At 36.4% G+C, this 21,097-nt stretch overlaps 1 protein-coding gene across 2 annotated transcripts in view; it reads left to right on the forward strand.

Annotated features, from left to right (window-relative positions):
• SLC38A6 (solute carrier family 38 member 6) overlaps window positions 1-21,097 on the forward strand; it is a 46,795-nt gene that overhangs the window by 613 nt on the left and 25,085 nt on the right. For both annotated transcript variants that reach the window (XM_081934668.1, XM_081934669.1), the window contains exons 2-6: window positions 994-1,124; window positions 3,866-3,939; window positions 8,478-8,530; window positions 9,093-9,132; window positions 17,666-17,744. In XM_081934668.1, the coding sequence (XP_081790794.1) occupies window positions 994-1,124; window positions 3,866-3,939; window positions 8,478-8,530; window positions 9,093-9,132; window positions 17,666-17,744 (377 nt within the window). The remainder of the gene's footprint in view (window positions 1-993; window positions 1,125-3,865; window positions 3,940-8,477; window positions 8,531-9,092; window positions 9,133-17,665; window positions 17,745-21,097) is intronic.

The raw sequence follows: 21,097 nt of genomic DNA on the forward strand, positions 1-21,097 counted from the left end.
GGTGAAAAACACCTAGGGTGAGTCAGGGTGAAGAAGTCACATGGTATGATTGCCATTACTATGTAAACTTGTTAGTATGGGAAATCACACTGCTTTATTGCCCCTAAGTCTTCACAACAGCATCCCTTTCAAATGTGTTAGGTTACAGTTCTAGTGGTCTTCCTAGTGGAAAACGTTTAATCTAAGCAATGAGAGCCAGTTGGTGTAATGGATCAGGCACCAGGTTAGAAACAGGGAGATTGAGTTCTAGTCTTGTTTAGGCATGAAGTTGGCCAGAGGACGTTGCATTAGTTTGCTCTCTCTTGGCCTTAGGAAGAAGGCGGCAGTGGGAAATCACTTCTGAAAACATGAGGCACTGGAAAATTTACAATCTCATAGGGGAAAAAATAGCATCCACTGTTGCCACCAAACTTACATTTCACAGCTTCTTAAAGCCTCACTAGAAGTGCCCTATTACCACAGAAGCAAGTAATGCAACACAGATCCTATTCACTTTATAATTTTCCAACGGTCCAGGTGGGGTATTCCACATGGTTATGTCTCCTAGAACTTTCAAACCCTGTGCAATCTATAGAATGGGTAGGTATTCTTGTATACCCATAGTGATAGTAGACATATCTTTTGCAACAAAGATTTGCTCCATGAATATCCCAAATGCATCTTCATAAAGCCACATAGCACAAATGCATCCATGTATGCATATTATGCGACATGCTGTGGTACAATTGTTTTTCATAGACTTTTTTGAATTATTTCATTCAAAACCTATCTATTTTGAATTCTTAGGGTATGCTTAATATAAACATACACATTTAATGCATATTTTAAATCAGCTCCCAAATATTTGTATGTCAAACACATGATTTAAGATTACTGAGAATCTGTGCCTGTTAATTAATTGGTTTCTTTCATACTTGGTTTGGCCTTGAAAAACTATTTAAACTAGATTAAGAGATCTGAATGTAACAATGCATTTGGTTCTAATATTTGCAGGCATCGCTGAATCATGTATCAACTGGCACCTCCTTTGGCTTTTCTGTATTTAATTTAATGAATGCTATCATGGGAAGTGGGATTCTTGGTTTGGCATATGTCATGTCCAAGACAGGAATCATTGGATTCAGGTATGTTTTTTTTATCAGTTCTATTTCTGAGTATTTTAAAAAACTTTTATTATGGTCTATATTTATTCTTATGTTTAAGAGTTGAGATTTTGAGAATGTTAAATTCTAGATCCCGCCTCTAATCTCTAGTGGTATACTATTAGACATTGAATGAACCAATTCAGCCTTGCAGATATATCAAGCAATCGTAACTTTCCTCCTACAACAGCGGTTCTCAACCTATGGGTCGCGACCCCTTCTGGGGTTGAACGACCTTTTCACAGGGGTCGCCGAGGAGCCTCCCGCGGAGAGGCTGGCGAGAAGCCAGCCCGAAGGGGAGGAGCTGCTCGGGTTCCCCGTGTGGCGGAAGAAGAGGTGCCAGAAGACTGATGGGTCTGCTGCTCCTCTCGCTGAAGGCGGCCGAGCGCCCAAGATCAGAGTGTGCGACTGCGTGTGTGGGGTGGTGGTGGTGGTGGGTGGAGGGAAAGTAGGAGCCGGAATGGAAGCGAGGAGGGGGAAAAGAGAGACACACGCAGCACAGAGAACTCTGGGAAAGGAAGGCTCAGGAAGGAGGGGAATGGGGAGCAGCAACAGCAGCTGGTTGGGTGCAGGGAGGGAAGAACTCCAGTTCTCCTGCACTGCACAGGGCTCTCCTTGCGCAGGGCTCTGGAACTTTTCCCTCTCTGCATCCAGAGATGGCTGCTCCAGCTCTTTCCTGAACCAACACGAAGGGGACCGCGGCTGGCGCTGACCTGAGTCTGGCACTGAGGAGTCTCCTGTGCAGCGCAGCCAGCTACTCACTTCTCAGTGGCGGCAGTGGAAGGAGTCGCTGTCCCCACCGCCGTGATCCCAGCCCAGGAGGGTATTTTGCTTGCATGCGCAAGAAAGAGATGAAAGAGAAAAGGGGAGAAAGAGAGAGAGAGAAATGCAAGAGAGCTGGAAAGACAGAATGACAGAGGGAAAATAGAGGGAAACAAATTAGAGGGTGAGAGGGAGAAAGAAATGAAAGAGAGATGAAGGGAGAGAATGAGAGAAAGGGAAAAGAGAGGAAAACAAATCGGGGAAAGAAAGGAAAAGAAAGAAAGAAGAAAGAAAGAAAGAAAGAAAGAAAGAAAGAAAGAAAGAAAGAAAGAAAGAAAGAAAGAAACTAACTTTCTCAGACCTATGACGAAAGCAATGGCAAGCTAGGTCTCTTGCCAAGAAAACTGCAGTTTGCCAGAAGGCACAAATTGGAAGCAAGTCTGATTTTTTAAAAACAAAATAACAGAGATAGCAAAAAAATGCATCTGAAAATAAGATTATTTATAATTTTGGATAACATTATATTGTCTAACTCAAAAGCAAATATATATATCCTATTGCTGTTAGTACAATCTTGCCAGCTTCTATCAACTTAGAGTTCACTATGAAAAGATTACAGAGAAGCAATTTCCTACAATTAATAACTTTATTTTGGATTTGCTATCATATTCGATGAGAAAGAAAGAAAAAGAAAGAGGGAAAGGGAAGGAAAGAAAGAAAGGAAGAAGAGAAAAGGAGAAGAAAAAATAGAGAAAAACAGAAATGACAGGGAGGGGGAGAGAAGAGAGAGAGACCCTATTCCCACAGAAAACACTGAGCCATGAAACCTGGGTAGGCATGTCGGGGGGGGGGGAGGTGGGTCATGTGACTGGGTGGGAGTGATGTTGAGTTGGCCACACCCACCCAGGTTTTGTGGCTCCCAGTGTTTTCAATGAAATTATATTTTAGTGTAATGAATAAATCCAATTCAGTCTGATTTGGCAGTGCTAGCCGAAGTACTCTTCTATGTGACTGAAGGAGGCCATCATCATTTTAATTAGAAATGCCAAACATCGTATCTGGGGCCTTCTTAATGTAGAAAAGTCCTCCTTTCTTCATATTCTATTCACTAAAACATTCCAAGTTAAAGTTCTGTAATTACCTATGTAAAACCAGGTTTTGGCAAATCAGTTTTCAGTTATGTGTCCAAATTGTACAAATAAGAGGGTAGAACAAGAAGCAATGGGTGGAAACTAATCAAGGAGAGAAGCAATTTAGAACTGAGGAGGAATTTCCTGACAGTGAGAACAATTAATCAGTGGAACAGCTTGCCTCCAGAAGTTGTGAATGCCCCAACACTGGAAGTCTTTAAGAAGATGTTGGATAGCTATTTGTCTGAAACGGTATAGGGTTTCCTGCCTAGGCAGGGGGTTGGACTAGAAGACCTCCAAGGTCCCTTCCAACTCTACTATTGTATTGTATAAATAATTGTTTTGATGGGTGCATATTGTAAACACTTTTTTTGGGGGGGGTGGGTGGGTCTTGGGAATTATGATTTACTTTGCTGTTCAAGGTTTATACAGCCAGATACTGTGATGATTAGTGAGCAAACATATAGCTGATATTTATTGTTCCTCTGCTCATTGTTATCTGCTCATCACAAAGATAAAATACAATCATTTAAAATACTTTAAATGTTAACAAAGTGTATGTTGTAACAAAAGGTTTGCTATTTTTGCTAGAGTTGAGAGAGTCATAAAAGTTGCTAAATTCAGTACTAGAGAAAAATCAGAAAAAGGAGAACATGGAAAAAGGAAGTAGCGGTCATGTGCATCATATTCTATTTTTTAAGATACAAAACAAGGAAATATGTCATGATTTTTTTTTGTTCTTTGGGGGAAAATGTAGCTTTTCAACTCACCATTTTAGTGGGAAACAATGATTGATGACATTGACATTCATTATTTCTCTTTTTATCTTAGTGTGCTGATGTTAATTGTTGCTACCCTTGCATCTTATTCTATATTTCTGTTGCTTACTATGTGCATTTACACTGGTAAGTAAAATGCTATATAGTTTTAAGGAGCTATGTATAAAACTTCATAAATCTTTAGAGGGGGCAAAATAGAAATATATTCAGATTTTACAAACTACACTTCACTAGTCACATCCTTAGAATAGTCTGTGCTGTACAGGCAAATAATTTATAATCTTATAACATTACTACAAGGCTCAGCAACCTTTTTAGATGGTGACATTGTTTCAAAAACCTGGCTACCCATATATATGTATATTCATATGTACATACATATATACGTGCATATACATACATGCATGGCAAATTACATCATTATTGTTGCCAAGAAAACTGTATGGATATATCTCTGTGGTTGATGATGATGATGTTTTCCATTCATCCACATAGTTTGAGTTGTTGTTTATCAGGACTATTAGTTATTAATGCTGATTATATATCTGATGAAAAATACTTTATCTTTGTGATTTATAAATCAAGATACACATTTTGTCTTAAGTCTATTTCTGGAATATTTTCAAGAACAAGTTCTGAATGTTGTTCTTATTTAATATATTCATACAGTGAGGTGATAGGATTATGCATATGCTTTAGAGCGGTTTTAACATGGATGGTCCTTAAAATAGGATTTGCTGCATATTGACAATGCACTTATCACATATTTTCTTTAGAATTTAATTAGAAACTATATTTGCTACTCTGGGTTAGACAGGAGCTAAACATCTTGCTAGATGTTTAGCTCCTGTCTTGCTAGATGTCATGTACATTGCAAAAATAAATAATCTCTGTCTTGGGCAAATTTTCACCTGAATTTCAGAAGTTTAGACATACAAGTGGAGATATGTTGAAAAAAAAAGGAATTATGAAGAAAAGACATAGAGAGGCATGTCTTTTGTGGAGGTGTGAATGCTAGTAGTAGAATGAAGTCCAGAAACTTGGGTACAATGCATCTAGTGAACTGAAACATTAACTACAACTTTTGGTCTAGTTATCCAATAAGATGGGTATGATAATTTAATATGATGGTTATCCAAGTTTATGTCTAACCACTGATGCAACAGAACATGCAAATAAGATGTGCTGCGCTGCAGTTAGTGATAGGACTACCAAAGTTGGAAATAGCGTGCAGGAAAATACAATTGTATGGCCTAGAAAACAGAAGTTAAGAATGAAAATCAGTTTCTGCCCATCCAATTATTTTTTCATTGATAGCAAGTTCTTCAAACTGACCCCTGGAGTGAACATTGCCAGGTGGAGTACACAGACATTAAACTGGATATATTATTGGTACAACGAGGTGGAAAAACTCAAGTATGTTAGCAAACAAAGTGTGAGAGGATAATTATAGAACAGATCATGAACTGCTCATGGTTAAGTTCTAAATCAAGCTAGAGCAAAACAAAGGTTTCCATATGCTTCTGTGTTCAAGGAACGGTATTTCAACATCTATGAAAATATCAAAGGAAGAAACAGAAAATAATGACAACTATGTACAAAGTATTTCTGAACTCAGGAGGACACTACTGAAAGTATTAACTGATTTAAATTAGATGGAAGGAGTATAATGAAAAACTGTACAGTACGGATCTCAGTGTAAAAATAAAAGATACTGCCTGTTTACAAGAATTGCTAGAACTTGAAAATTAAGTTAATCAGCACTCTGATGATTAAATTCCTCTAAATTAAATCAAATCAAAAGGCTAGAGGAATTTGTAAAACATTTGTGAAAAAACAGTAAACACCAGAAGAAGTTCTAACCACCAAACAATGACAGGAAATTGGTAAACGACAGAGTGACCAATAAATTGGAAGCAATTAATCTTCATACCAATACCAAGAAAGGCGATTCAATAGAATGTGCAAAGTATCTCGCAATGTCCTTTTCTGCCCTTACCTCACAATGTTAGAGGGTAATTATCACAACTGCCATGACACAACAAAGCAAAGCTTAAAAACATCAAAACTCACAGTCATACCAAGTCACTGGGTAACTTTGGATGGCATTTTGAACTTAGCTCTTCTTCACCAAAGCCCTTTTATTTTACCCACCCTGTGTCAGAGATAGGAGAGAGAAAACAGTCTGGAATTATTTTAATTATTCTATTGTTACAATTCATCCATTCAGCTTCCCCAGTTGTTACTGGCTATCTTGTCACACTGTTCTGTCCTGTTTCAATTTTAATTTCTGGACTTCTGGGCCTTTACTTTTCTATGGAACAGTTTTTTTTTCATGTTTGGTTTTCTTCTCTTCTTCATACTTCTGATTCTCTATAGCTATCTCTGACTAGTCAACTTTTCCTTGGTTGTTCTCAAAGGCTCTTCCTCCTATTCTCCATTTGATCTGCACTCTTAAATATTCAAGAGGTAAGATCTTATTGTTATATGTAAATTATTATTTATTCAATGATTGCTTCTCCATAAATATTTCCCTCTGCAATATTTAGAAAATTTAATCCTGCAGTTAACGTGCAATAAACACATTTAAAAATTACAGCTAATCAATAAAAGCAGCAGTAAAACAATCATGTTGAAAGCTATCACAGCTTAACTTTGTCAGATTGAGAATGCTTTTAGAAGTAAAACCATCAAATAGTGGAGGCTGGTAAAAAATTGTCTGTGAAATAGCCTCTTGATAAAAAGTAGGCATATTAAATCCCTTCTATTTATTTCTGTGATTTTGCAATATTGAGCATGCTAAACTTGGGAACAAGCCCCAATGGATGCCAGAAGCTTTACTTCTGATTAATTTTGCTTCTGAGGATACCTGACAATACAAGAAAAAAAGGCCAAAATAAATAGTAGCAGTTTGACATTGAAAAGGCTATCACTGCAATGCATTCTCAAAGATTTGTACCCAAGATGTGAAGTTCTGAGCCATTTTCCCCATTTAAAAAAAAAGAAAATATTTGTTTGTTAATCACATTTACATGGCTGCCCATCACACAAAAAGTGACTCTCAGTGGCATAAAAAATTAATTTGGCAAAATGTTTCCTTGTTTTGGAATAAATGAAATGCTCAATGGTGTTAGCCTCACAAAATATTTACTATGAAAACTATTTTCTAAGGTATAAGTTTATTAACATATAAAAGGCAATGTATGCAATGGTGCATAAATGTGATAATACAAGACATTTGAGAGTTAAATTGATGGTTTTGGTGCAAAGCATTGTTTCTCAACATTATCAACTCAAGAAGTATGGACTTCAACTCCCAGAATTCCCAAGCTAGCATCCTGGGCAATTTTTGGATTGAAATCTTAAAGATACTGAGGTTGAGGGACACCAGTGTTATCTGTATTTCTTACTTCAAGCTTTTAATGTATTTTCCTTAACCATTTCTCATTTCCTTTCTATGTTTTGAATAACATTGCTTAGCCCTAAAAGGAATATATAGTAGATATGCATGTATGTAAAATTATTCTTAGAATATGTTAACTTCTGTGTATAGTATAGACGTAATAAACATTTAATTAACTCCAATGTTTGCAGAGCTGATACTCAAACATACTGGTCTCCCCAGTACTGGTTTTTGTTGGGATAAAGCACTTTTTAAATTTTTTACTTATGACAACAGTTGTGTTTCTATTTTGTAACAATTATTGTCTCCTAATTTTTAAAATGAGGAATTTATTTTGTTTTGGCTTACAAGTGATTGTAACATCGTGTAGGAAAAGAAAAACCAATATTTTGGTTTTTTTTTCCTGGAGGGGGGGGAATACCTTTCTTTTAAAGTAAAATTAATATGTTAGGCTGACTGGAAAATTAGCTCGTATCAGAACTGAAAACCTTATTAGCTATTATTCCTTAAAAAAAAGACCAGAATCAAGCTACTAAGTTTCAGTAGTTTAGGATTAGAGATACAAAAAAGGAACTAGTGGTCTTTACTAATTAATCCTAAAATGCCTGAAGAACTTTTCATTTATACACATACACACACACTTTATAAAACTGCATTTTGCATTGAAAAAACCTCACAAATATAGCTTCTAACACCCCACGTTAAAGTAAAATTGGAATTTTCGTCACATAGTATACTTACCAAAATCTCTTCCCCAAATCATGTTTTTTGGAAAAGATTACAACACAAGTAAATAGAATGGTGTGTTATTTTGTATTTAGGAATTTGTTATATATCTTGCTTGGATATAGAAAGGATAAAAGCATTATTCATGAATTTGGCATTTTTGACCACCTATTGAGTCCTTCCCAACATCTAGAATACGCGATTACTATTTTAATAATAATAAATGTATCATTGTTAATGACTGAATATTGACATGACTTTAATAATGTTTCTGAAGTGATAAATTGATACAAGGATAGTCCAAATGCAAAGCAGTGGTCTTTATCAGGTTAAACACAGGTTTATATATACATTTTCTTAAAATGTATAATAAATAGAAACCAGGTCTGCTGTAATGGGATTTTTTTTTTTAAAAAAGCAAGGAGCATATTAATTACATCTATGAAAATTAAAGTTTGTACTTTATAGGAATGCCTTAACTATATATAATATACCAGTAAATATGTATTGTGAATTGTTTGTTTCCTTTTTATAGCTGTCACATCTTATGAAGATCTTGGGCTCTTTGCATTTGGTTCCCCTGGGAAGGTAATTTCCAAACTCCTCTTGCAATTAATATGTGAAATCCAAGAAAGTAAAGATAAAGTTTTATTGCATTAAACTACGCATGATCTAGAGTTCTACAGAGCTTCTGTATTTACATGGGATTTTGTACATATAAGAGAAGAAATGTCTTTGTTTATGACTCCCTCAACTCTCCCCTCATTGTTGTTCTTACACCTTTAGAAGGAACAGAATTTTCTTATGTCACTTTCCCACATAATTATAGAGGTTGTTAGCAACTTGTTCATCATGAAAGAAAATGGAAAATTGTCACTAGCTGTGCATGCAAATGTCTCATTGCAGTGGATATAAAATATATAAACCTATAGCAGTTATTCTTATTATAATTGTACAATATTTTAAAAATCATCTTAATTTATTCTTCCATTTTTAAAATCATAATTCTAAAATAAATTTAAAAACCCAGACTGTATAGATATCTGGGTTGTTTCTCAATTCAACAATTTCTTATGAGTTTTTAAATACATGATTTACATCCAGCAAGGAATGTTCCTTTTTTCCTTAAACTAATCTACTGTTTTGTCAGGTTATTGTGGCCAGTACAATCATTATACAGAATATTGGAGGTAAGGAGAAGCCTTCTAGGCATTAAAAGCATCCTTTAGAGAGAATGTACATTAAACAATCCTTAATTCTGTTATTTAACATGTATGAATGATAAGGCAGTCGTAACTATTTGGCATATTCCCAATTCGAACTGTAGAACAATTACTTGGAATATGACAATAAATTCTTATATTTATTTCATTAACTTTATGTTACAATTTGAATTGTAGAACAATTACTTGGAACATGAAAATGAGACCTTACATTTATTTCATTAACTTCATATTTCAATTTGTAAAAAAAAAAGCATTAACATTTTTGGTAATTAAATGAAAATAGACTGGCTACATTCATATTTATGACTGCAAATATATTTACATCCTACTGGTGTTTTCTAAAGGAAAAGGAAGTGGCATAGTCTGTCCCCTTTGGCCTTTCTCATGTAAAATGTCCTGCAGATGTTCTTGTAAATATGTATGTGCAAGGAAGCCTAGAAATTCGGCATACTAATTTGCTCCTGCATAATTATGAACTTCAGTGTTTTATGTGAAATGAAGCTGGTTTCAGCTGGCAGGTCTGCGGAAACCATTACAAAGCTGACAGATTTGCAATGGGAGGTGGGGAGAGGAAGCTTGTGGTCATATATAAGAATATTTGGAGATGTATCAGCTATTTAATAGATCTCTTGCTGTGTGCGATGTTTGTTCAGTAATCACATGAGGTGAAAGGGGTAAAGCAACTTCTTGAAAAAAAATAAAATAAAATGCACTAATTAAAACTATCGATCAAAAGGAGGAATGAATGATAGCTTTTTAAATCTAAATATGCTTCAGGGAAACAAGCTGATTTCAATAGACCTCTAAGCCAGGGATTCTCAAACTGTGATCTGTAAACCTCTGTCAGCCTAGAGATCTATCAGGTTGCCTACTATAGTATTCCCATAGTTAGCATTCAGAGGCTTCTTGCTATTTCAGCTTCCCCTTTGTGTCTATCGCTAGTGAGTTGGCCAATTTTTAATCTGAAAATTTTAGTATTCTCAGATTGTATTGAAAAATAACTTCAACCGGCCTGTTTTTCGTTGGAGTTATTAGTATATGGCATGGGTCGCATCCAATAAATATTTAACTTTGCGTTAACATTTTCATTTAAAAAGGCCTTTAAGATGGATGCGATAGGAAGGCATATACGATTGCAGCCATAAATATTATCTCATACATTGGAAAAAACATTCTCATAAATGCCTCTCACAAATTTTTTTGGGAAAGGGCATTTATTTAACTGATGGTCCTTATAATTTCCATAGAAATCAGTCCACATTTCCAGAATGTTTTTAGAAGCTTTGCCCTGAGTTAATGATTCATAAACTGTGGGTCATAATCCCAGGGGATGGTGGGGGGCTGGAGCAGGTGGACATGAACAAGTCTGGGGGCAGATCATATTCCATCTTGACAAACTGAGTGCTGGCTTGTCATGCAGAGCATGCTGCTAGGAAATTCAGGAAGTTGAAGTTCACTTTTCTTAAAGTTGCTCAGATTGAGACACACTGGCTTACTTTATGACTAGTCTTCTTTTGCTCTATATAAAAATAATTCAGAATAGACACTATTGCTTTGCTAAGATGCCAGTATTATTGGTGGGGTTTCAGTTGCATTGTTGTGTCCACCATCTTGATTTTTTGATCTTGTCCATGCAGATGATCTTTGCCAGGTCGTACCGACAAAGAAAATTGGCCTTAGGATAACAGGAAAAGCTTTTGTAAATTGAAGGATATTGATTTTTTTTATCATTCCCTTTGCCATTACAATGGCATATATATTTTGGGGGGAAGACAAAGTTTGGTAAGTTTTATGATTTATATGGTAAGTTAGAATAGGAGAAGAGAAGAGAAACATTGGAATTAATTGTGTAGATGTAAAATACTTCATTTAAAAACTAAATCTGGAAAACCAACAAAGCATGGTTTAGAAGAGTAATATTGAAATGGATCTAACCTCTCAGTTCTTAAAACACATTTTTTCATGTAACACATTTCCAAAGAATTAGAGAAACACTGATGAAAATTGCAAGTAGAGCTTTTCTCTCTCCATGGAACATAATTGCAAGTGTATATGAAATAAACAGGCACTTAAGAGGAAACATCACCAATCTCTGCCATGAGACATCCGTTTCTTGGTAGAGGTCGGCCTAATTTAATCTTTGAAATGCCTTCTGTATTTTCCACAACTATTGAATGTTTACAGAGAGATTTAGACTAATTTGAGTGCTTACCCCTTCAGCAGAAGCTATGTTTGGCCAGAAAGCTAATTACCTTACTGTTTTAAATTGAGGATTTCCAGCTCTGTTTTAATTGAGGCAAGTTTGACATCTGCTAGTTGAACAATTTGGAACCATTAAGACTAGTTGTATTTTTTTGTTATAATGTAGTAAGTAGTCCAGGATGTTTTTAGAATTGTGTTTTAAGGAGGGGGCCATTAAAAAAAAAGCTTGGTTATAGGCTGCATTATTCAACCTGTATATATTATGTAGACTAAGATTAGATGATTTAATTAAAGATATTTCTGAATTTAGGAATTAACTGGTGATATGTTGAGAATTATTTGGAATAATGCAAAGGATCTAGCATTTCAAATCCTGTGGAGTCAAGATTGTTTGTCCATGTAAAGAACATTTCCATGTAGGTTCAAGATCCATGGATTTTGTTTGGCGTTATAAGAGGATCTTAAGGTAGAGAATCTTATTTGTTTGATCAGTGAGTCGAGAAAAGTAAATATAGTCCAATTTTATAGTCCCCCAGGTGTCAAAGAATAGAATTCTCTTTCTCATAGAGTCATTGGAGCAATCACAGAGAGGGCAAATCACTTTGCAAATTAAATATCCATATGATTGATAATAGGAGTATTAGAGTCTAAAATTTCATATGGCTACTTGCGGAAATAAAATTCTATGTTGTGCTTTCTTAGATTGCTTCATAAACTTCCACACAACATTATGAACTAAACCAATTGGTGAGGAAAAACTAGCCAGAGGAATGCAATTCATTCTTTCCACACATCAGATGTTTTTAAAAGTGTCTGGAAAACACTTCAGTAAAGAAAAAGAATCACATGAACTCTCTGACAACTCCTTAAGTGTTAGACACATACCCTCCTTTTGTCACCAAGTTGAAATGTTGGCATTGATGTTTTATTAGTGGACAGAGTAATTCGGGAAAGCTGGAGCCAAGACTATGATTGTGAAACTTTGAAAACAGAAATTGCTTTTGTGTGTGTCAGCATTGTGCAAACTGATGGCGAAGTAATGCATCTTCTGAAGTTCATATTTGTTTTATTATTCTTACATAAAAGCATGGAATCATAAAACCATATGGCTGAAAGGGACCTTGGAACTCTTCCAGCCCATCCCCCTGCCCAGTGCAGGAATTCTTATTCCATCCCGGACAAATGGCTGCCCAATCGTTTCTTGAAAACTTCCAGCAATAGATCATCCACGGCTCCAAGAGGCAAGCTGTTCCATTGGTTAATTGTTCTCATTGTCAGGAAGTTTCTTTTTAGTTTCAGGGTGGAGCTAAAAAGAGCTCTCTTTAATGAGCTTCCATCTATTACTTCTTGTCCTACTCTCGGGAGGTTTGGAGAATAAGTCGACAAGACCCATTTCTCTGTGACAACCCCTCATGTACTGGAAAGACAGTACAGACCATCTTCTTTTAACCACCATATAATCCCTTGTGGGGTGGTGTCTGGGCAACTGAATGGAGCTAGCAGAGTGTTTTAATGGCTGGATGTCCTTCCTGTCGCCATGGAAGACGGCTATCATGTCATCCCTAATACTTTTCTTTGTTACGCCAGACATACCTAGTTCCCTTAACTCTTCCTCATATGACTTATACTGTAGACCTCTTATCTTAGTGTAGTGATGGCGAACCTTTTTCTCACGTATTTGAAGAATGTTCCCCTATATTCCCTCCTCTTGTCAAGACTTAGCAATCCCAGTTCTTTTAATCCATCATTGCCCTTCTTCAAACCTGTTCTAGTTTGTCTGAATCCTTCTGAGAAAGTGGTGCACAGATTTGACCAATACAGAATAAAACTGTTATATCCTATGACTTGGATCCATGCTTTTGTTGGTGCAGTCTGTAATTATATATTTGCAACCACATCACACTGCTGAGTTATATTTAACTTCTTTCTTGTTCCTTTTTTTGTACATATCAGGAAAAACAAAACCCTTTTTGTTGTTGTTAGCATCTTTTGCAGGCCTTAGTAGTTTTAAGTTTGAATTTTGCTGGTACTCTTCTACTCTTCCAGGCTACTCTGACTTTGTGACTTGTCTCTCTTTCAGTCTCCTATATCTCCTTTTTTGTTGCTTTGTTTTTCTGATTTTCATCAGTCTTTTTCTACAGTCACATTAGGTTCTTCTGTCCTCCATTTATTCCTTCCATTTGTATTTGCCATTATTTTATCTTCATTTTTAGGAACTCTCTCAACACTCCCTTTTCCATTAGTTTCTGTATTATGGATTTTGTTTAGCGTTGTTGTGAGTTTAGTGAAATCTGCTTTTGAAGTCCAAAAATGCATATTTGGCTTCACTTGGCTTTAGTTTATATTTTCTCGTATTTCCGTTTTATTTATTAAGTCTTCCTTATTGTTTAGTCAAGCACAATAGATTCTCTTGTATGATAACCTCTAAAAGAGAAAGGTATGTAGGCATCTGGAAGGACATGGAGATGATATTCTCTACTAGCCTGAAAAAATGATCTACTCATCTACACTGGACTTAATCTCTACTCATACTCTCTACTCATCTATACATCAACACTGGAGGTTTTTTAGAAGCGATTCAACAACAATTTGTCTGAAATGGTATACGGTTTCCTGCTTGAGCAGGGGGACTAGAAAACCCCCAAGTCCCTTTCAACTCTGTTATTTGGTTATCTAGTCATTAAAATGGTTCTTAAACAGTGACACAATTTTTCATGCTCCCATGAAGGAGGAAATCGTAAGTAGAACCACCACTGCTTTATAAATAAATAGAAAACATTAACAAATGAAGTTAGTTTATGTCGGTTTAGTAGCCCAAGAGAATAGTCCTTCAAAATTACCAGTAGGTTCAGGTTTGTTGTTATTTAAATCATAATAGTTGTTCTATTACACTTTCTCTTTGGAGTACCCAAGTAAATTAATAGAAATTTCTTGTTATAGTGAACCATGCTGGCAGCTCATAGGATCAGAAACAGAATTACAACCTGTACTTACATGTCAATTTCTGGAAATAAGCTCATTGTTGCAACCTTGAACACACACACACACCCCTCACACACAAACTCTATTATTGGAAAAAAAATAATCATTGCACACTAAGTTGCTTCTGGGTTGTCTGAGTTTCCAGGAGATATATAGCAGGATTGTGGTACTATATGTGAAATCAGTTTGGGGCAGTTTACTGAGAGTTGCACAGGAAGCTCAAACCCCATCCACTTTTACCAGTTTGGAATTCTAAATAGTACATGGAAGAGCAGACATTGTGACCTTGAGCCATGTTGGGAAACAAACATAATTGATACCATATTTGACATACTGATCCTAAGCATTAGAGAGATGGTGAATGTATTCAAAATTGCCAGGAGCAAAGTGCAATAGGCTTAACATTCCCATGTCTGAACTGTAGAATTTGGGGATGAGGGAATTGTAGGATTTTTGCTTTCACCAAGCTCACTGAATATATAAGGGCTACAAACATTCCATTTGCAATCTTTAACTCATTTGCTCACCTTTCATCAGAAGGACTTAGATTATTACCTGGTTTCAATGACAACCATTCAACATGGAGAGTAATTGTATAATGAAAGCTGAATTAGAAAAAAAAAACCATAAGGATGGAGTGTGCTAGTCCTAAAAGCTAATAAAGAAGCACTGATACTCATGTGTGCAAACAAAGATGTTATGAATCTACAGAGTGAAACAGGATTAAGCATTATGCAAAGACTGTTTAAACTGGTTTGTTAAGCAAATTAAATTAGCATGTGAAAGGATTTATGCTAACACAAGGGCAAACAAAGCAAATTTAAGATCATACATAAATCAGACTATTCTGAAGCTTAGAGGACAGATACATAAAAAGGAAACAATTTGATCCAACATTCTGGCACCAGTAAGAACTAGTTCAACATTTGTCTATAAAACTTTCATCTGAAAAACTACATGGAAGGCAAAAGCTTTGAAACAATTTAAGTTCCTCTAAACAAGAGCTAATTTGTATGGTTTATAGATTAACATTCCATCTCCAATAACACATTGATAATTATTTAAAAGTACACAAAGGGAAGTTAATTTCTGTCTACTTCTGAATTGGCAGTTAGAATAATATGTTCATACAGATTTGTGTTGTACTATTTTTTGAATCTTGTTTCTGCAACTGATAGGGTAGCTGTGAATATTATAATTTAGGATAATAAACATTAATGAACATTCAATTTTTACATTTCATTACACTTTTTATTTCTGAATATGTTGTTTCAAATTACTGACTGGTGGCTTTCCAGTATTTTATTTCCAATTTATTACTATTATTTGAAGGTGATCTTTATATGTGAAAGCCTTCCCTTGCTGCGGAAGGCATGGAAGAAACAGTATAAATAACCCGGTAGCTTTAACCATTCATTCATTCATTCATTCATTCATTCATTCTTTTTAAACTGTGGATAAATTACACTCATCCAAATAGTATCATTTGCTCATGAGCAGCCAATTTAAGGAAGCCTAAGGGCAAAATTATATTCATTAATTTGGAATTTATTTCCTTTATTGTCTGTAAGAAAAGAAAAAGGAACACTGTATATAAGAGGTAGAACACAAATGTTTTAGTTTATATAATGACAATGGAGCATAACAGAAAATTGAGGGTTGGTTTTTTTGGGGAGAGGTATTCAAAGGAGTAGCTCTGTTGTTTAGGAAACAAAAGGGTCAATCACACAACAGAGGATAAAAATGATCAAATGACTAGCCAGAGGCTAAAATACATGCATGGGGAAAGAGTGACAGATTGTATATTAGCAGGAAATTTGATCTGGAAATCAGTTGAAGGTTTTTTTTAAAAGCTGATGTGACTTTTAAAAGAATAGTTGTGGCATATTTGATCTTTCAAGATATGCACAATATAGCTGCTTAATGGAAATTAGAGAAAGGTGTTTTGAAGTATTTCACATTTATTTGCTATTTCTTTTTTTAAAAAAAATCCCTTTTGCATTAATTAGTCACCATCAGAAAACAGCAATTTTATAATTCTTCAGATATCCTCCTAATTTTCAAATTATGTGCCCTTCTAACTCCTAATCATATTTTCTTTTTTGGAAATAAAAGGATCACATTGCAAAGTTAAATGAAAGGTCTTCTTAAGAATTTGTCAGTTGGGAAGGTCAGTTTGACTTGGAGAACCTCCGTGAATCAATACATGAATGCTTCCTTATTTAGTAATCTCACAGCGGTTTTTAATTTCACCTTGCTGTAGATACATGGCATTCTGGTTTAATACAATTCATTTTTTATAGATACCATATTCATGTACTTCAACATACAATATATAATCTTTAACTTTCAGGGCTGGAAATTTTTATAGCTGTTATTTACTGTTTTAATTTAATAACAAGGCATAAATATCTGTGATTTTATTATCACAAACCATGAAGAACTTCTTAATGAATAAGCTGGTTTATATCTGGGTAGTATTCTCCTAAGGATTTCAAGTGCCTTGGTTTTCCAGTGCAAATGATAAAACAAAACTTGGCATTAAATGAAGAATACAAATCTTGATGGTCACAAAACTCAAATGTTATTGATGTGCTTGTAAAGTGTCCATTGCTATGACAAGGATGGTAGAGAGAGAATCTGTTGTAATAACTCATGAGCCTTGGTGGTGAATAATCAATGTCACATGCTGATTTTAGCTGCATCTTTAATTTCCCTACCTCTTGTAGGAATAAATGGCATTACTTTATCTACATAATATAAACAATGATGAATAAGATATTTTAATGTTCTCTACTGTTTTTAATGCTTTTTAATGTTATTTTTGTTTTTAAATGTTTATAAAAAATTTAATAGTAGTATATGTTTTGAATTGTAAGCTGCCCAGGGTCATTTACTGAGAGGGGCAGCTATAGAAATCAAATAAATAATATAATAAATGACATAAAGTGCCGGTAACCTTCCCTAATCTGATGCCTCTTGATGTGTGCGTCTGAAACTCTAGGCATCCCCAGTAGAACTTCTTATCTGAGTTAACTGTCAGGCACCAAGTTAGAAAAGATTGCTTTAGGACTTAATTCAAAGGTAGAGCAATTCACGGTTCAGTTACTTCTAAAACAAATATATTCATGTTATAACCGTGTTTGAACCTTTGTCAGAAATACGTGAAAGGTAAAAATTGGGTTACATTGGTGGTGCCACCCTGTTCAATGAGACCTTTAGATCTTTTCCTTCCCCTTTACTCTGAACTGATAGGTCCAAATGTAGAATGGCCAGTATCTCATTCGACTAATACTTGGTTCTATATTTGCAGCTATGTCTTCTTATCTTTATGTTCTTAAATCCGAACTTCCTGGTGCTATTGCAGGATTTCTCAATGGAGACCATAGTGGGTAAGGAGATATTTAAAATTATTCCACAAGGGGAAATGCAATCATTTTCTTTGCATGCCTGGGGGAGGGGGGGAGAGAAATGGGAGTTTGCAGATGTCCACACCTGTGCCTACCAGTTTGCAGTCTAAATGTGATGTGTTCTTCACAAGTGTAATTCCTTGTTGACTTAGTCCATAATGATTAATAGGAGCCTGCAAGTTATAGCTTGTTGTCAGCATCTTTTATATCTGCAACTCTTACAAAAATATTTTGTTCTTATTTGTGCCAAATGTGGAATTCTTAGAGTGAGCTTGCAAATTCAGTAGGACTATGTAAGAACATTTTCCCCCAAACTGGACGATTTCAGGCTGAAAATAGATGGAGATTAGATATGTCCATCTTTCTACCTGCATATTTTAAAAAGCTCTTGTACATTAGGAAATCAGGATAACAAGTCAAGAAGCGAAGCTAGCATGTCACTTTTTACATTTCAGTAGACAAGCATTGAAATATGCATACATTCTTTGAAGTGGTACGGCTATTGCAGTCTTCCCAACTTAGGGTCTTCCATATGGTTTGAGCAAAGATTCCAGAATTTTCAGTGGTAAAACTATCTAAAGAGTAGATTGGATCTAATAGTTGTATAAACAGAGATTAAAGTATATTGAAAATGCTTTTCTGGGGCTACAGAGCTTTTTCCATTACTTTGCTCTTCCTGTTCAGTTGGACAGAATTCATGTTTTCCTTTTTTGACTGGAAAATTCAGCTTTCTAACTCAAGGTCTGATATATGCAAGCCCCATTTAATTACTTTTTAGATCAACTGTGGAACTTCATGTAAAAGAAACCAATAGATTTTTTTTTCTTATAGAAACAACTCCTAAGTTGTATTTCTCTTTTCCTTACTGCTGGCTTCACAAGGTGACCTCATCCCATACATTTCATGCAGAGATAATTTGACATAAATATTTTTCACTTTGCAAAATAAAATGCTACCGAAATGAATCCTAATTCCTATTGGATTTTGTCACTTGCCAAAGGAATCACCTAGACATAAAGCGTACGAACTAAGCTTATGCCTCAGCTTAAACCTTTTAAACTACTCCTTTCATTTTACTCTATTAACCTCTTTTAAAATCAACTAAACAAAATTTGGCAGGTACCAATATTTTAAAATATTTTTGTTTTTGATGAGTAGTTCCTAAAGTTGCCTTCAGGAATTGTTCCAGTTTTCCTATTTATTTTATAATCCTTCCAATTTGGCTGTGCAGCTGTGTTCACTATATCTTTACTATTAACTCAAAACCAAATACACACACACACACACACACACACAAACACACACACAGAGGGACACACATATAAACACATATATAGTGAGGGTTAGTTTTCTGGCAAAATGTTCCAATGTTAAAATAGCCTGCTCTTGTTTTGAATAGGCTGTCTTTGTTCCTGCTTGTACAATTAAATAGCTTAAGGCTATCGTTTGTTTGCTTTTCTAGTTTTCTGGTTTCATGAATTTGAACTTTTATCATTAAATATACTTTTTGAATGGTAAGTCAATTAAAAATATTTTAGGTGGTTTTTTTTAATAAAAAAAGGCAAAAGCAGCAGAAGTATTTTTGTTGTCCGTCCCTGGACTGACCAAATTAATACTATATCAATGGTGGGTTGCCAATTTTTTTACTACCAGTTGGGGCGCGCTTGCAAAGCCTCCGGCCGCCACTACTACCGGTTCACCCGAACTGGGAGCAACCCACCTCTGTATTATATGGTGACTTCATGTTCATGAGAAAGCCAGGCCATGAAAGGATTCCTTCCTGTGTTCCTGGAAGGAGCATCAGGACCTAGAATTGACCTTCTCAACCCTTCACCCCAAATTCTGAAAAGAGAAATAAAAGAATGCATGATTATACAGTCTACCACAAGAAAGGAATTATCTCTCCTTGCCACATAGCCAACAGAATCAAAATAAAATTGGGGAAAGTAGGCAATGCAAGCTCCTTCACCTCTCTAGTGAATGCAATCAAATGTCACCAGAACGTCACAGATAAAATAGAAGACACTGTTTTTACCGCTTATATTTGTATAGATTTGTATAGACCAGTGATTCCCAAAGTGTGCGCCGCGGCTCCCTGGGGAGCCACGCTATCGTCATAAGGGCGCCGCGAAATATTCAATTAATACCTGCGCCCGCTGGGTCTAACGCTGACGTCCCTCTCGGGCTTTGGAGGGAAGCTTCTGCAAAAGCCCGGGCATGACAAGTCTCCCAGGCTGAAATTTGCCGAGCTGTACGCGCGCGCCTGTTTTCCACGGTGTGGAGCAGCAGCGAGATTCTGGACGGCGAGCGATGATTCCGGGGGGCATCAGTGGGGGGGGGGGCAGGGTCCCCCTCGCGTTCCTCATCTTCCCGGATGGCCCCTGGAATCATCGCTCGCCGCGCAGAATCTCGCCGCTGCTCCACGCCGTGGAAAACAGGCACGTGCGCACAGCAAATTAAAGCCTGGGAGACTTGTTGCCGCTCGCCTTTGCAGAAGCTTCCCTCCGAAGTGTTCCGAGGGAGGGCTGTAAACTTCCCTCCGAAGTCTTGGGAAGTTCTGAGGAGCCCCCCAAGGCAAAACGCCGCTGCCAGGTAGCTAAAAGTACGTCTCTGATTCGTCTCTGTCAGTCTCTCTCTGATTCCCTCTCTCACTCCCTCTCTCTGTTCCTCTCTCTGTCTGTCTGTCTCACTCACACACACACACACTGTGGTGACCACAGTGTGTGTGTGTGTGAGTGAGACAGACAGACAGAGAGAGGGAGTGAGGGAGGGAATCAGAGAGAGACTGACAGACAGACAGACAGACAGACACACACACACACAGAGGGGGAGGGAGGGAGAGAAAGATAGACAGACAGAGAGAGAGACACACACAGAGTGAGTGATTAAGTGAATGAGTGAGAGACAGACACACCCACATACACAGAGTGACAGAGAGAGAGAGGAAGGGAGGGGAGAGAGACAGAGGGAGAGACAGAGACACACACACACACAGAGTGAGTGAGAGACAGACAGACAGACACACACACACACACAGAGTGACAGATGGGGGAAGGAGGAGAGAGAGACAGAGATACAGAGAGAGAGAGACAGATAGACACCCAGAGAAAATGACAGAGGGAGACAGAGAGGGAGGGAGGGAGAGAGAGACAAAGAGCCAGAGAGAGAGAGAGAGAGAAAAAGAAAAAAAGAAAGAAAGTGGGAGAGAGAGATGAAAGAAAGAAAGAAAAACAACATATGACCACAATTGAGCCCAAAATTTTGGTTGCTAAGCAAGAGCGGCTCTCCAAATAAATTTCAATTGTGGTTTTGGCGAGATTTGGCTCAGTTGAAAA

The sequence above is a fragment of the Natrix helvetica genome (assembly GCF_964273705.1).
Source record: "Natrix helvetica genome assembly, chromosome: 1".
NCBI lineage: Eukaryota > Metazoa > Chordata > Lepidosauria > Squamata > Natricidae > Natrix > Natrix helvetica.